Raw genomic sequence first — 17,140 nt, forward strand, 5'->3', positions numbered from 1 at the left:
CACTAGTGCGCTACATTCATGACAGGGGGGCGATTTTGAACATAGCTATGGTCTGTTTGTCCCCTAAAGGGGGCGGAGCCATGTAGTGGAGCGTCTTGTTTTCTTTGTCATTAGTAAACGATGATGTGATTAACGTAGCTTTACCTCTGACTCGTGAACACATGAACATGATCACGACCTCATCGACACGACTTCAGTTGGACTTTAACTGTGTTGTTGTGTTTGTTCGTTAGCCCCTCCCCCTCCCCCCCCTCGTTAGTCGGCTGCTGGACACTAATTGGATGCTGCTTGTCTGTTTCTGCTTCGCCTCCCGCTTCCTCCATGTCCCCCCCTCCCTCTCCCCCTCCCCCCTCTGTATCTATGTCCCCCTTTCTCTCTCTCTCCTCTCTCTCTCCCTCTCTGTCTCTCTCTCTCTCTGTCTTGCTCCCCCTTTTCTCTCTCTCTCTCCCTCTTCTCTCTCTCTCTCTCTGTCTTGCTCCCCCTTTTCTCTCTCTCTCTCCCTCTTCTCTCTCTCTCTCTCTGTCTTGCTCCCCCTTTTCTCTCTCTCTCCCTCTTCTCTCTCTCTCTCTCTCTTGCTCCCCCTTTTCTCTCTCTCTCTCCCTCCCTCCTCTCTCTCTCTGTCTTGCTCCCCCTTTTCTCTCTCTCTCTCTCTCTCTCTCCCTCTTCTCTCTCTCTCTCTGTCTTGCTCCCCCTTTTCTCTCTCTCTCTCCCTCTTCTCTCTCTCTCTCTCTCTCTTGCTCCCCCTTTTCTCTCTCTCTCTCCCTCCCTCCTCTCTCTCTCTGTCTTGCTCCCCCTTTTCTCTCTCTCTCTCCCTCTTCTCTCTCTCTCTCTCTGTCTTGCTCCCCCTTTTCTCTCTCTCTCTCTCTCTCTCTCCCTCTTCTCTCTCTCTCTCTCTGTCTTGCTCCCCCTTTTCTCTCTCTCTCTCCCTCTTCTCTCTCTCTCTCTCTCTTGCTCCCCCTTTTCTCTCTCTCTCTCCCTCCCTCCTCTCTCTCTCTGTCTTGCTCCCCCTTTTCTCTCTCTCTCTCCCTCTTCTCTCTCTCTGTCTTGCTCCCCCTTTTCTCTCTCTCTCTCCCTCCCCCCCTCTCTCTCTCTGTCTTGCTCCCACCTTTTTTTTCTCTCTCTCCCTCCCTTCCTCCTCTCCCCCTCCCCTCTGTCTTTCTCTCTCTTTCCCTCCCTCCTCCCTCCCTCCCCTCTGTCTTTCTCTCTCCCCCTCTTGTCTCCATGTCCCCCCCCCTCCCCCCTCTCCAGGTCTGACCCCGGCTCTGGCTTGCGCTCCGAGTCGCGAGGTGGCCGACTGCCTGGCTCTCATTCTGGCTACCATGATGCCTTTCTGCTCCCCTTGCAGCTCCTCCGGGGCCCCCTCCCCAGGCTCCCTGCTGAGGCAGCTGCCCCCCCCCCAGGGGCTCAGAGGCCCCGCCGGCCCCGGTGGCCCCCCCGGTGGCCCCCCCCGCGGTGGGCCGCCGCGCAGCCCCAGGACCCGCTCCGGCCCCTCCAGCGAAGGAACTCCAGAGAACGACTCAGAGGACTCAGAGACCTTCTGACCCCCAACACCCCCCCACACCTGCACCTGAGCTATAACTGCCCCCCCCCTCCTTCTAGAGACTCAGTGATGGAGCCAAGTGTTCAATATCAAATCAATGAATCAATAATCACATCGATAAATGACAAAAAAATATAAAAACAATTAAATTAGATTAATTAAAGGGACAACGAGGAGTTTTGGAAAAGCAAAGTGTTTTCACACTACATTTATTGGCCTCCGCACCGTGAAATTCTTTGACCGGCGCAAGACAGACTGCAAAAACTCAAAATCTTTCCAAGAATATTTGTCTTATTTCTTATAAAAATGTCTAATTTCTAGTCTAAACTAAACTCTTTTCACTTAAAATAAGACTCATCACCTAATAATGAACTTCACACAATCTGCCAGTGAAAGCAAGTTTTATGTGCTTGTAATAAGAAAGAAAAACTTGCTCCACTATCAGATTTTTCTATTTATTTCAAGTGAAAATCTGCTTGAAAGAAGTAAAAAGTGTCTAAAAACAAGCTACTTTTTATGTGATGAGTCTTATTTTAAGTGGAAAGAGGTTTGTTTTGACTAGAAATGAGAATTTGAGACAAATATTCTTGGAAAGATTTTAAGTTTTTGCAGTGCAGACTGTTTTCATTAATCAAGAATTAAAGTCAGAGGTTGGAAGACGATCACATACTGTCGTAGTTCCCACCATAAACGGCGATTCGGCGGCGTTATTCTCATGACTCGCCACGAAACCGAAAGTAAAGAAACGCTGGTCGGCTCGCCCAGCATTTCCACCACCACTAATAATAACAAAATAACCATAGAGACAAAACCATATATTTATCTAAAATGGACCATTAACAAGTGGTAACGGAGATTCATCCACATTAATATGAGACTTTTTTATTGTCGCAGAATTTTTCGTTCTGCCGCTGGAGAAACTCCTGGTTGTCCCTTTAAATAAAATAAAATCTCATTTATCACACGTTGATGTTTTAGTTTCAATAATATTATTTATTATGTTTTTTTAGCAGCAACGTTTTGTTTCTAAATATTTTAAATATATTTTAATATATTCATCTTCATCACTTCAGTTCAGCTCATTAGAATAAATTAATATTAATGAGATGAAACAGGAAGTTTCATTCAGATCAAAGGTTCAGATTTTTAAAAAATAAAGAAAAATAAAAAAAACTTTAATTTATTCATGTGATTATTAGTTATTGATTTAATATCGAACACTGAGAGGACACGGACAGAATGGTCCTCTTGTCTCCTGGACCTGGACCAGCTGCATGCTGTTTCACTCACCACGGTTCGTTCTTTCTTCTCACGGTGCTTCGATCCAAACCGACCTCGGTACTTTCGTCTCAGCAGCTGAGACTCGTTTGTCTTAAAAAAAAAAAAAATAATAATAATAATGAGAATTTAAAAAGAAAAAAAGAAAAAAAAAAAAAAGCAGAAGCCATTTTTACCTGTTTGTACAGAAACGAAGTCGTTTTAACTTTGACGTTTTCAGCTCGTTGTTTGTACCAAATATCAGAGACTGAGGAGGAGGATGAAGCACAAACCACAGCCTGATGAACTGAAGCTCCGGGTGAGAGAGGAGAGTCTTATTGATCGCTGATCAGCTGATTGATCGATTGATCGACAGGTGGAACATCTCAGCCCCGGGTCGTGATGCGTTCAGGTGCACCGGCCAGAGTCTGGACCAGCCAGCGCTTTCTTCCTTCCTCACAGACAGGAAGTCGTCGTCGTTTCTTCACTCCAACAAAAAAAAAAGTGAAGTCGACCTGGTTCAGGTTCAGGTTCTGGGAGCTGGGATGTTCCCACTGGGATGTAAAAACACAGGGTTTGTTTCCATGACGACCAGGGTAACCACGGGGACCAAGTGACTCCTCTCCACCTGTGAAAAGCTCCTCCAGGTGTTTTTTTGTTGTGTTATTTTATTGTTATTATTATTATTAACACATGATGGTACAGATGCTGCAGCACTTCAATGTAACACAGGGCCTTCACCCCCCCCTCTCCCCCTCACCTCCTCCCACCTCCTCCTCCCCCCTCGGTGCCATCGTCTCTAACGTGTCAGTGCCTTGATGTTCTTCACCTCTTCATCTGCTTTAACCCTTGTGTCTGATTCAGGTTCACTAGGAGACTAAAGTGTCATAAAACGCCATAAAAATAGTTCCACGTGAATCATTTTTTCCAGGTTTTTTTGCATAGATCGTCTATTCTACTTCTCCTCTGATGATCAATAGTAATATTCAATTACACTGCAAAAAATCTTACCAAGAATATTTGTCTTATTTCTAGTCAAAACAATCTCATTCTACTTAAAATAAGACTCCTCACATTAAAACGCAGTTTGTTTTTAGACACTTTTTACTTCTTTCAAGCAGATTTTCACTTGAAATAAGTAGAAAAATCTGATAGTGGAGCAAGTTTTTCTTTCTTATTACAAGCACAAAAAACTTGCTTTCACTGGCAGATTTTTCTACTTATTTCAAGTGAGAATTAGTTTGAAACAAGTGAAAATGAAATAAAAACAAGTTCATTTCTAGGTGATGAGTCTTATTTTAAGTGGAAAGAGATTAGTTTTGACTAGAAATTAGACATTTTGACAAGAAACAAGACAAATATTCTTGGAAAGACTTTGAGTTTTTGCAGTGTAATGTCAGACTTTTAACCCCCCAAAGCCCCAGTATGTAATTTATTTGGCTTTTTATTATCAAAAATCAAACATGTCTTACATAAATCCGTATTTCACTGAAGTGGAATCACATCCGCATACAAATGAAAGCTTTCTGGTTCCTTAGAATGAGTTGTTACAAGTCGTTACAAATACATAAGTATTAACCCTCAGATTCAAAGAAAAGCTCCCTCCCATCCATTATAATACATGACTATTATTACCCCAACGACTGTCAATGGGGAATAAATAAAATGGTGGCATAAAAAAAAACCCATCAGGCACAAGGGTTAAGTTTAAAGTTCATCACAATCACAACACAGAGTCACACAGGTCTGAACCGACTTCTGCTCCACCGTGGATCAAAACAAAGAAAAGAAGATTTAATGTTGAAGCTGTACAGAAAAGAAAATTTAATTTGATTCCACTGTGGGTCTTAGCATTAGTGTAATAACTCATCTATCAGACGATGGAGCCCAAACTTTGTGCAAAATTCTATTTTTTATTAAATCTGGGATGAAAGTGTGGTATTTTTTTTCACATTGGATAATGCAGGCGCATCAAATTCGTTTTCCTGACTCAGGTAAACTCATGTTGCAAACAGGACGAATATTATCCACTAACGAGTTTAACCTCTGTGCTGAAGAAAACCATGTAAAGTGACTGAAAGCTGAAGAGCAGCTGAATGAATCTTTAAGTTCAACTGAAGTTTCTCCTTTTATTTTAGATTTTAAATGAAAATGAATCAGCAACATTTTTTTTTAAATAATTGATTAATTAAATCACTTTATTGATGTTTTTAAAGTTAATATTTGCTGGTTTTATGTTTCGGAAAAAACGTTTTATTATCAATTTATTGATTAAAGGAGAAAATCGACCTCAGGACCTGGACAAATTAAACACCTGGTTACCATGGAGACCTGATGGAGTTTTGTGATTGTGGTGAACTGATAAATTTGATGTTTGATTAGTATCAGGATCAATACAGATGATTAGTTTGTCTCTACTGTTTATCACTGCCTTTTTCTTTTTTTTCTTTTTTGTAACTGATGTTTTTTTGTTTTTTTTTGTCAACAAATCACATGATGACACGACTTCCTGTTTGTCCCAGAATCAAAACAAAAACATCTGTCATGAGGAACTACTTTCCGCTGCGGAGGGACACGGTCACGGTGTTTTAATAATTTGATTAGGATAAAAAATTTATATAGATTTTGGTCTTTTTATGTGATTTGTCGACAGTTTCAGCCTTTTCCTGTGTGTGTGTCTGTCTGTGTGTGTGTGTGTGTGTGTGTGTGTGTGTGTGTGTGTGTGTGTGTTAGGTACTGGTATGAACCTGCTTTTGTACATAATGACATCATCACTGAGCGACGTTGAATACAAACAAACAGTGTTTCGTTTTTTGGTTTCTTTTTCTATTTGCTGATGTTCCAGGACACAGATGTGCTGATGTGTCAAGATGTTCTTTAAAGGGATAGTTCAACATTTTGGCAAATTGGCCCCATTGCCATAGTCCCTATAGTCATAGCAGCAGTAGAGTCATTATCTTTAATTGTCGGTGCAAGCTATTTTTAGAACGGAGGAGCAGAGCCGTGAGCTGCTCAGAGCTACACTACGGAGGCTCATTATGGGATTTCTTGGTTTCCCTCATCAAACTCATCAAATACACAATCCAACAACTCCACAACGCTCTGGTGGACAAGTTGTGACCTGCACATTCACCACGCTATGAGATAATAACACAACGTTACCACACAGAGTTGTTTTAGAGGGAAATTCATGTAAAACCACTGATGAGTGTTGCCTTCAGGGACAGTTTTTCATCAACAGTCTCTGAATTTCCCTCTAAAACAACTCTGTCTGGTAACGTTGTGTTATCATCTCATAGCGTGGTGAATGTGCAGCTCACAACTTGTCCACCAGAGCGTTGTGGAGTTGTTGGATTGTGTATTTGATGAGTTTGATGAGGGAAACCAAGAAATCCCATAATGAGCCTCTGTAGCGTAGCTCTGAGCAGCTCACGGCTCTGCTCCGCCGTTCTAACAATAGCTTGCACCGACAATTAAAGGTAACAAACCTACTGCTATAATAACTATAGGGATTATAGCAATGGGGCCACTTTGCCAAAAATGTTGAACTATCCCTTTAATGAGTCGACAGAGGTTTGAGTTCCTCTTTGAAACTGAAACTAAAGAAGCACACGACGTGAACAAGCACAGTCTTCCTCTGCCTCCACTGCCCCCTGCTGAGACGCCATCTGTCTGCCAGTATTATTATAATATTATTATTATGGGTTATTGATTCTTCTTGTTGCTGTTGCCCGGACGACGACGAGTCCTGACGGTCGTTGGTCTCGTTGAGTCTGATGATGATGATGATTTTCTCTCCAGTTCCTGATGCAGTACGACGACGACGCAGCTTCTCCTCCTTTTATAGAAACTCTTCAATATAAAACCAGTTTGAACTCACTCGCCTGTCGCCTCCCTTTATTCTCAGCTGCTGCCGCGCTTTTATTTTGAAAAGTCTCTTCCAGCTGAAGTGCAGTGAGGTAGTTACTTCCTCCTCCTCCCTACAGTGTTTTGGTGCTGTTGGTTTATTTTTTATATATTTTTTCAGGTGGGCTTTTAGGACAGTAGTGATACACTGCAAAAACTCAAAATCTTACCAAGAATATTCGTCTTATTTGTAGTCAAAAACAAATCTCATTCTACTTAAAATAAGACTCAAAACATAAAAAGTAGCTTGTTTTTAGACACTTGTTTTTGTCTTTCAAGCAGATTTTCACTTAAAATCATCTGATAGTGGAGCAAGTTTTTCTTTCTTATTACAAACACAAAAAACTTCAGATTTTTCTACTTATTTCAAGTGAAAATTAGTTTGAAACAAGTGAAAATGATCTAAAAACAAGTTCATTTTTATGTGATGAGTCTTATTTAAAGTGGAAAGAGATTAGTTTTGACTAGAAATGAGACATTTTGACAAGAAATAAGACAAATATTCTTGGAAAGATTTTGAGTTTTTGCAGTGTAGACAAGAGATGCTCCATTCGTTTTTATTTTTCATTTCAACAACAAACAAGTGCAAAAAGATGAAGTATCGTGTGTTGAGATGTAAAAGAGGAAGTGCAGGGTGTTGCTGTGTGTTAGGCAATGGAAAAGTACCTAACACTGTATTAAGTGAGTGAAGGAAGGAAAGGATGATGACCAAATAAGGATACAGAGTGTATATGTGTGTGTGAAGAAATCAACATAACATAACTGAAGGAAAGGGAGAGTTGTTCAATCACTGGTTTTAAAGCCGAGAACATGGAGCTGGAGAACGCACTGCAAAAACTCAAAATCTTTCCAAGAATATTTGTCTTATTTCTTGCCAAAATGTCTAATTTCTCGTCAAAACTAATCTCTTTCCACTTTAAATACTCATCACCTAAAAATTAACTTGTTTTTAGATCATTTTCACTTGTTTCAAACACATTTTCACTTGAAATAAGTAGAAAAATCTGCCAGTCAAAGCACATTTTTGTGCTTGTAATAAGGAAGAAAAACCCTAACCCTACACTATCAGATTTTTCTACTTATTTCAAATGAAAATCTGTTTGAAAGGAGTCAAAAGTGTCTAAAAACAAGCTGCTTTTTAATACGATGAGTCTTATAATGAGGTTTGTTCTGACTAGAAATAAGCCAAATATTCTTGGTAAGATATTTGAGTTTTTGCAGTGCAGCACCGAGGTCCCAGGACTCTTGACATCCAGAGGAACGACACGTTAAATCAGTGATTATGAATGAATGAATAATTGTTGTAATCAATAATAATAACGGTCAGAGTGATGAGACTGGTATAAGACGTGTGTGATGTGGTGGAAGTGTCCTTTAAAGCAGTAGAGTGGGCGTGGCTCCTAGCAGGATGAGCCCAATATAATAATAATAATTGATAAGTATTATATTATTATTATTGATAATTTCCTGCTGATTGAACTGATTCAAGGATCTGATGCTGAATTCCTGCAATAAAAACTACAAACTGGAATTTAAAGAGTTTCCTGGTTTCTTCACTCTGATGGAGAAAAGTTAAAGCTGCAGCTGATCAGTGATTCAATGGAGACAATTTATTCATAGGATTGTACATATACATGCATATACTTGCCTTGCCATATACATGCATGCACATACATAAATACATACATGCACATACACACATTCATACATGCACATTCATACATGCACATACATACATACATGTATACACATAAATTCATACATGCACATACAATATTCTTGGAAAGATGTTGAGTTTTTACAGTGTACGTTTTTATGGGCCCTACTGGGCGCTGGGCCCCTAGAATTATCAGCACATACATACATACATGCACATAAATACATTCTTACATACACATACATACACACACATACATTCATACATACATGCACATACATACATGCACATACATTCATATATACACACACATACATTCATACATGAACATACATACATACATGCATACACAAATTCATACATGCACATACATACATTCATGAACATACATACACACACATTCATACATGCACATACATACATTCATACATGCACATACATACATACATTCATGAACATACATACACACACATTCATACATGCACATACATACATTCATACATGCACACACATACAATCATACATGCACATACATACATTCATACATACATGCACATACATACATTCATACATGCACATACACACACACACACACACACACATTCATACATGCACATACACAAATTCATAAATGCACATACATACCTACATGCACATACATACATAGATGCACATACATACATAGATGCAAATACATACATTCATAGATGGACATACATACACACACATACATGAACATACATACATACATTCATACATGCACACACACACACACACACACACACGCAAATACATACATTCATAAATGCACACACATACATTCATACATGCACATACATACATTCATACATGCACATACACACATTCATACATACACACATACATTCATACATGCACACACATACATTCATACATGCACATTCATACATGCACATACACACATTCATACATACACACATACATTCATACATACATGAACATACATACATACACACACATGAACATACATACATACACACACATGAACATACACACACACACACACACGGGTTGTATCAGGTCTGAGGAGCTTTTCTCCGTTAATAAATGAAATCATCCTTTATTTTATATTTACTTGGGTTTTCTTTGATGATCTGAAACATTTGACAAATGTGCAAAACAGTAAGAAATCAGGAAGGGCACTGAACATACACATGTATGTAAATACATATTCTCACACACACACACACACACACACACACACACACACACACACACACACACACACACACACACACACACACACACACACACACACACACACACACACACACACACTCACGTCTGTGTGATGACCACACGGTGACAAAGAGCTGAGTGTTAATTATCTTTTAATAGTTACATCATCTCTGTACATTTACAAACTTTAAATTACATCAATTAGTTTGTTTACAAACTCTAAGGACACGGAGGAGGAGCGTCTCCTAGGAGACGACGGTGGAGCGTCTCCTAGGAGACGACGACGGGCTCATGGCACTAAAAACAACACCACCTGAGGACTACGGCAGCCCGGAGGGACAGAATACAACAGTGATAAAAACTGGTCAAGGAGCCACCAGGAGGCGCTGCTGCTCTGGAATGACACTGTGCTGTTTCCTCTGCAGAGTCTCTGTGTGTGTGTGTGTGTGTGTGTGTGTGCTTCAGTCTGAGGTGTGTGTGTGTGTGTGTGCTTCAGTCTGAGTGTGTGTGTGTGTGTGTCAGGTGTGTGGGTGTGTGTGTGCTCAGCAGTTGACCCCCAGGCCGGTCCAGTGGTCCGGGACCATCAGGAAGTATTTGTCCATGGCCTCACAGAAACGAGCTCGGTACAACTCTGGAGAGACGACGGTCGGCATCTTCCCTGCAGACACAACACACACACACACACACACATATATATATATTTGAGTGTGCACGTGAACAGATGTTCCACCTAAAGGTCTGATATAAACCCAGAGCTCAGTCTGACCTTGACCTCCCAGAATGCCCGTTGACTTGACGACCATCTCCAGCCTCTTGTCCCAGGTGAAGGTCCTGATGTAATCTAAATAATAAAAAGAGATATCAAAAATCTCCTCTGTAAAAACTTCTGACTCTAATATGTCAACAAGATAAAACAAAGTAGCTTTATCCATTGTTCAGGTTTCTATTCTGGAAATGTATGCAAATTAGTGCATATTTAAAGGGACATGCCAACATTATTTTTTTTTTCGTGTCTTGCCTCACTCCCGGGTCCATGACCAGCAGATAGACACCATCCTTTCAACTGTGCGTGCAGTAACAAGGGAGATAGAGCCGTATCGCCGTAATTAGCTTAGCTCAAACACTGGAAGTGTATGGGTAGTGTTAGCCTGCCTCCACCTAAAGTCGCTAATTAGCTTAGCTCAAACACTGGAAGTGTATGGGTAGTGTTAGCCTGCCTCCACCTAAAGTCGCTAATTAGCTTAGCTCAAACACTGGAAGTGTATGGGTAGTGTTAGCCTGCCTCCACCTAAAGTCACTAATTAGCTTAGCTCAAACACTGGAAGTGTATGGGTAGTGTTAGCCTGCCTCCTACCTAAAGTCGCTAATTAGCTTAGCTCAAACACTGGAAGTGTATAGGTAGTGTTAGCCTGCCTCCACCTAAAGTCATCAGAGAAACTCTTCAGCAACTCTAAACGGAAACCAGGCATCTTGAGCGGTCAAATGCCGCTAACGGGACGAGATCGGTCAAAACGGAGGGTTCAAGCAAAGACGGTTTATTTTGGTTCAAGCTCCGGCGTTTTTGAGCTAAGCTAATCAGCTGTGTGCCAGCTCCCTTGTTACTGCACGCACAGTCGAAAGGATGGTGTCTATCAGCTTGTCATGGACTCGGAAGTGAGGCAAGACACGTAATAAAAAAAAAAATGTTGGCATATCCCTTTAATTAGATATTGCCTCATTTACATATTTAAACATAAAATTTGACAAAGAAATGTCCCCTCACCTATGATGCCCACCACCAGCTGGTCGGTGGCGTCGTCGCGGCCGACCAGCAGCGAGTAGTCGATGATGAGGTGGCTGGACAGGAAGTAGGCGTCGCTGTGGATGGCGGCGCGGAGGATGGCCTTGCAGTGGGAGCGGATGTAGAGCGGGTTGTCGTGGATCAGCTTCAGCAGGTTCTCGTCCAGCAGGACCACCTCGCAGCTCTCCTTCCCCGAGTCCGTCTTCACGTTACGGTTCCTCAGAGAGCCCTTCAGGTCAAACACCTGCAGGCAGGAAGGAGGGAAGGAGGGAGGGAGGGAGGGAGGGACAGCCTTTCAAAACAAAAGCCACACAGCTCTTCACATTAAAAGCCCCAGGAACAGAAGACTCTTAGGTTGCTTTCACACCTAACCAAGTGGACTCGAGTTCGCTTGGGGGGCTGAAAGTTGCAACATTGTTGCATTATCACTTGGTTCGGTTCCGCGTTCACACTGCAACTTCTGAACCGCACCAAACTTGCGCCCCAAGCGCACCAAACTTTCTGAGCGTCAAAAGTCGACGTCACTCCGCTCGCGACTGACAGACCTGCTGGGTAACAGTAAACATGGAGCAGCATGTGAAGTTGGCTGTTTTGGGGATGTTGTTTCTTTTTTTATGTACCAATTGCACTTGGCTCAGCAAGCCGTGCAGTACGACCACCATGTAAGGCAGCGAAGCAGAGCGCATTTCGGTGCCCGAGGAGGAGCCGCTGTGCCCGGCTGACTGGTCCTGGTCCTGGACCTGGTCCTGGTCGTCGCAGGCGTCGTGAACCTGCCCGTCCCCCTCCTCCTCCTCCTCCTCCTCCTGGTCCAGCCCCCCCCCCCCCGGTCAGCAGCTGCTCCAGGACGGACTCATCCACCCTGAGGACGGCTCTCATCCTCCTCTCACCGCCGGACAGGGCTGTGGTCTGTCGGCACAGCGGGCAGACGATGTCCCGGTCCGCAGCTCCGGGCTGGGGGGCTCGGGTCTGGGGGGTCCCCGGGGCTCGGGTCTGGGCCAGGACCAGCAGGCAGCTCTCACAGAAGCTGTGTCGGCAGTGCAGCTGTGTTGCTGTGTTGTGTGTGTGGGTCTTCCCTCCCTGGCAGGTTGATGTGGAGATTTGAAATCACATGGACATTTATCCATCCAACTTGTAGGTGCATTGCCGCCACCTTATTTGTTTCTTCTTCTTCTTCTTCTCCTCTTTCTGTTTTGGTTTTGCGTCACTACGTCATGCATTACGTATATGTTTAGTCCGCTGAGCTTTCACACTGCATACGAACCGAACCAGGGTTCACTTGCAAACGGACCGAGACCCCCGTTTTCAAGCGGACCAGAGTTCGTTTGTTTGATCCGCACCAGAGTTCGTATGAGCTTTCACACCTGCCCAAACGAACCGGACTATCCGAGCAAACGAACTCTGGTCCGTTTAAAGCGGACCAAAGGAGGACAGTGTGAATGCGCCCTTAGTGTTTCATTAAATCCAGGTGTCAGACATTATTCCACTGTGTGTGGCAGAGCAGCAAGATCAAATCTTCTTGGGAAGAGGTTAAAAAAGCAACGGAAAAAATGATTTCAAAAAGAATTCTGCACTTTATTCTCCAAGGTCTTAACCCAAAAGATCACAAATACAACAAAAGTGAAGGAATAATAATAGAACTGTGTCTTTTAAATGCCAGAAGATCCATTGCTATGTTCTGGAAAAATTATTACGTACTGAGGGACAACTTTTCCTTTGGAGAGAGTGACGTTCATACGAGAAGGAATGAAGAGGAATAAGTCGTCAGTTATGTTACCTGTTACCTTATAACAGGATTAATGGACTCTAATACCCACTATTATATCCAAAATCCTCCTCTGTAAAAACTTCTGACTCTAATATAAAATAAAACAAGAATTTTGAAAGTGGTTTTATCCATTGTTCAGTTTTCTGTTCTGGAAATGTATGAAAATTAGCGCATATTTAATTAGATATGGGCTCATTTACATATTTAAACATTACATTTGACAAAACTTGTAATACAAAAAAATATTTGTCTTAATGTGAGTGATAAACTTGGGAAGTTTCATGGTGAAATCTGTTAGTTAAAATGTTTTACCCTATTCACCTGTAGTGTCTCAGCTTAAAAAAAAGTTTTGGGGTCAGATGAGGTCATGATGAGGTCACTATGAGGTCATGATGAGGTCACTATGAGGTCATGATGAGGTCATGGTCTCACCTGAGCCATCTTGCGGCCGTAGAACAGGTTCTCCATCACCAGCAGGTCCAGCTTCTTCTCCGTGTTGTTCTGGGAGTTCTTGTATCCGATGCGGTAAACTCCCAGGATCTTAGCCAGCGCCGTGGGACGCTGTGGGAGGTAACACATCAATCTGATTAGTGATTAGTGATTATTGGAAACCTGATAGGAACTAAACCAATCCAAGGTTCAAATCCATCAGTGATGTCTGTCTGTCCTACCAAAATAAAAGTCTGTCAAGCTGAAGTTCACCCTCAACAAACACAACAATACAACTCTGCAGGAGTTCCTCTGAGTGTTAGCCTATAAATCTATCTGCACCCTAGCGGCAGCAAATCTATTTTCTCCGTAGGTGGGTCTAGAAACGAGCCATAGGAACTTTTTGAGTCTGGAACACCGTTTGTGTTCACCAATCACAGCGCTCTATCTGTTCAGAGAGTCGTTGGGCGGCTTAACGCCATGACGACATACTTGCGACGGTGAAAAACACGACAAGACGATGGCTTTGGCAAAGGAATCGTTTGAATCGGCGTTGGCATCTTTTTTTTAATTTTTTTTTTTTTTAACCTTTATTTAACCAGGAATAATCCCATTGAGATTCAGAATCTCTTTTGCAAGGGGGGCCTGGCCAAGAAAGCAGCACAGTACATCCACATTTAGACAACATCAACAAAACAAACATAAAAACAGCTAAAACAATAACAGCAAATCGCATCAATACATTATAATCACCAGCTGCGTTCGGTGAGAGAACATGTGCATTCAGTAGTCAAATAGTCCTTGATCCTAGCTTTAAAATCTTCCATACTTGGGAGATAATCCAATTTAAGATGACTCTGTAATTTATACCAGGACGAGGGTGCGAATGCTTTGAAGCCACTAAACTTCATCAACTTTGAAAGAATTGACCCTTTGTTGGCCTTCTGATTGGTCTGCTGTTCCACCAATCAGATCGCTTCTCCCCATGTCACGTGTTGCGCAACATTCTAAGGTTGGACAACCATGGGATGAAACCCTATGAAACAAGATAGGCAGACAGCAACTTTTGGGCAAAAACGACTTTATAATTTTTCAATATGGTTAAAATGTGTTGCTGGGGTTCCTGCAATAGCGACTCACAATATCTGGAACGTATTCCCGGAGTCATTTTTATCCCATTCCCTAAACACAAGACATCAATAAACATACTTAGCCTATGTACTATATAATATTACTTTAACCTTCTGTTATGTATTTAGTTGAGCTTAATAATAGGGTTTGGGGGTGGTCCACTAGGGGGAGCTGTAGGCATAGGTCAGGGGTTAACTGCAAAGTTTTGTTTGTTGTTGTTGTGTGCAGTCCTCATGAGAAGTGAGCCCGTTTTCCCTGGCTGTACCAGTGCTATTGAAGCTCATTCATCCTCCAGTCCACTCTCTGGTCGTGTTCATAAACAGAGACGATCTAATACCTTCAAAGTTATCTAGCAAACATAACATTACCGCTACTAATGTCTTTTGAACTTTGTGAAGTTTTACGAGGAGAAACGGGAGATCGGCGGAGATTAGCTTGTAGCTAACGTTAGCTAGCCCCGTTAGCTACTAGCTCGTGAGTGACCAAAACAATGATTTCCCCCCATTTTTCGGAAAAGTCGGGTAATGCCCGTTCAATCGCTCTTTAGCCACGTCTGTCTTCTATCATGGACACTATTTTTCTGATGTATAAGTTAATTCAAATTTCCCTTACTAGCAATTTAAATCTGCCTAATTTTCAATGGTTTCCAATGGGAGTTAGTTAACCCTTCCGTGACCATTGTTTGTCCAACCTAGCAACAGTAACTGTGGGGGGCGGGGCCTTGACAAAGGGTCAATTAAACTTGTCATTTTCTTTAAAAGTTGAGCAAGAAACTGCACTGAAGTCGTTCATTTTGAAGAAGGATGTATTTGGTGTTTTGCCGACGGGATATGGGAAAAGTTTAATCTACCGACGTCATCCAGCTCTTTGCTCTGATTGGTCGTAGCGCTACCCTATTGGTGCAGAGGCAGTTTGAAAGACAGCCTTCATCCCGCCCCCTGGATTGAGCCGAGGTCTACCGCTCGTTACCAGACTAGACATGTTAAAGAGCAACTAAACCCCTCAGTTTTGGATGACGTGCTCTAAGCTTGAAATTCAAAAAATGCCTTGATTATGGGCGGGACTCCAGGAGCACTCTCCGATCCCCCCTCCCCCTCCCCTGCGCCCCATTCACACCCGCGAAATCACACAAAAGAGAAAAAAAAGTAATAAACACACATCGACACTTCTGCTAGCGCTAACGAGCTACTAACGAGCGACTCTAACAGCACTAGTAGGGCGGACACTACTAGGAGAGGACGCCAGAGCCGTGACACAGCATCTACAGCTGATCCGCCGGCTCGTTAGCTCGTTAACGGCTCGTTAGCGCCAGCGGCGGCCGCACTAACGATTCCCGTTCAGGCAGCTGTTAGCAGCCGTTAGCTGCAGCAGAGCAGCTAGACTGCCTAGCAACCGTTAGCGGCAGGCAGCAGCCGGTGCTGATTGGTCGGGGAGCTGGTGGCCGGTGACGAAAGCTGCCTCCAAAACGTCATCTGCCTCCATCTCAGCCAATAGAAAAATTCGATTGTAATAGCCGTGTTTCAACCCATAGAGGGCAGTCACTCTACATTTTTACTACAAAATACACCAAGTTGAAATATTTTGACTAAAATGTCAAAAGTTGGACCAGAATCAACTGACAACACTACCTTATACCCAAATATATTTGTTTTCAGCAGAAAAAAGTGGTTTGGGGGTTTAGTTCCTCTTTAATGATGTAGTCTGGCTTGTCAGGCTATCTGAGTGCAGCTTTTGAATCATCTCTTTCTTATTTAATTGTTTTATTTTTTTGCAATAAACAAAGTCATCATCATTTAACCCCCGTTACTCTTCTGACCTTTCTTTTGTTTTACGTCAAGCACTTTGTCCTTCTAATAGTAGGAGCAGTTTGATAAAATAGTCTCTACAGAGTCTGTTTCTATAAAACCATGAGGTCATCAGGTGACTGACCTTCTGCTGCACGGCGCCAGTGATGTAGGTGAAGTAGTGAGGAGCGAAGTCCAGGAAGGACTGGACCTCCAGTCTGGGCATCTGCTTCAGGATGAACCTGTCGTCTGCACAGGGGGAGGAGTCAGAGGGGGAGGAGCCACAAGGGGAGTCAAAACATCTCCAGCTTAAAGGAGAACTCTGAAACATCCCAGAAAGACATTACTATCCCATCACAGAGCGCCTGCTCTCCCCGACACAGAAACTAACACTTTGTCCTTGTTGTGATGATTTCTTTACTAAAATAAGCGGTGGAGCAGTGCAGTGGTGATGTCCAAAATATCTCTGACCGTTTATTTTAGTAAAGAAATCATCACAACCAGGACAAAGTGTTAGTTTCTCTCTGTGATGGGATAGTAATGTCTTTCTGGGATGTTTCAGAGTTGGGCTATCTGAGGTGAGTGGCTACAGGCAAAAACACAAAGTTTCTACTGTTTCTACTCTACACTATATGAGTTCAGTGGTGTCTCTAAGGATTCCAGTCATGGACCA

The 17,140-nt window shown here is 42.5% G+C and overlaps 2 protein-coding genes across 8 annotated transcripts in view; one reads left to right on the forward strand and one right to left on the reverse strand.

Annotated features, from left to right (window-relative positions):
- Positions 1 to 1,910, forward strand: part of ankrd44 (ankyrin repeat domain 44) — a 54,238-nt gene extending 52,328 nt beyond the window's left edge. For 2 of the 3 annotated variants that reach the window (XM_083996382.1, XM_083996383.1), the window contains exon 27: positions 1,249 to 1,910. In XM_083996382.1, the coding sequence (XP_083852508.1) occupies positions 1,249 to 1,541 (293 nt within the window). In that variant the 3' untranslated portion in view covers positions 1,542 to 1,910. The remainder of the gene's footprint in view (positions 1 to 1,248) is intronic. The other variant, XM_083996384.1, reaches the window with a different exon arrangement.
- Positions 1,911 to 9,726: 7,816 nt separating this feature from the next.
- pikfyve (phosphoinositide kinase, FYVE finger containing) overlaps positions 9,727 to 17,140 on the reverse strand; it is a 72,853-nt gene continuing 65,439 nt past the window's right edge. For all 5 annotated transcript variants that reach the window (XM_083996368.1, XM_083996369.1, XM_083996365.1 and 2 more), the window contains 5 exons: positions 16,613 to 16,716; positions 13,556 to 13,684; positions 11,341 to 11,602; positions 10,345 to 10,419; positions 9,727 to 10,236 (listed from right to left, as the gene is read on the reverse strand). In XM_083996368.1, the coding sequence (XP_083852494.1) occupies positions 10,121 to 10,236; positions 10,345 to 10,419; positions 11,341 to 11,602; positions 13,556 to 13,684; positions 16,613 to 16,716 (686 nt within the window). In that variant the 3' untranslated portion in view covers positions 9,727 to 10,120. The remainder of the gene's footprint in view (positions 10,237 to 10,344; positions 10,420 to 11,340; positions 11,603 to 13,555; positions 13,685 to 16,612; positions 16,717 to 17,140) is intronic.

This window comes from Trachurus trachurus, assembly GCF_905171665.1.
Source record: "Trachurus trachurus genome assembly, chromosome: 21".
In the NCBI taxonomy this organism is placed as follows: Eukaryota; Metazoa; Chordata; class Actinopteri; order Carangiformes; family Carangidae; genus Trachurus; species Trachurus trachurus.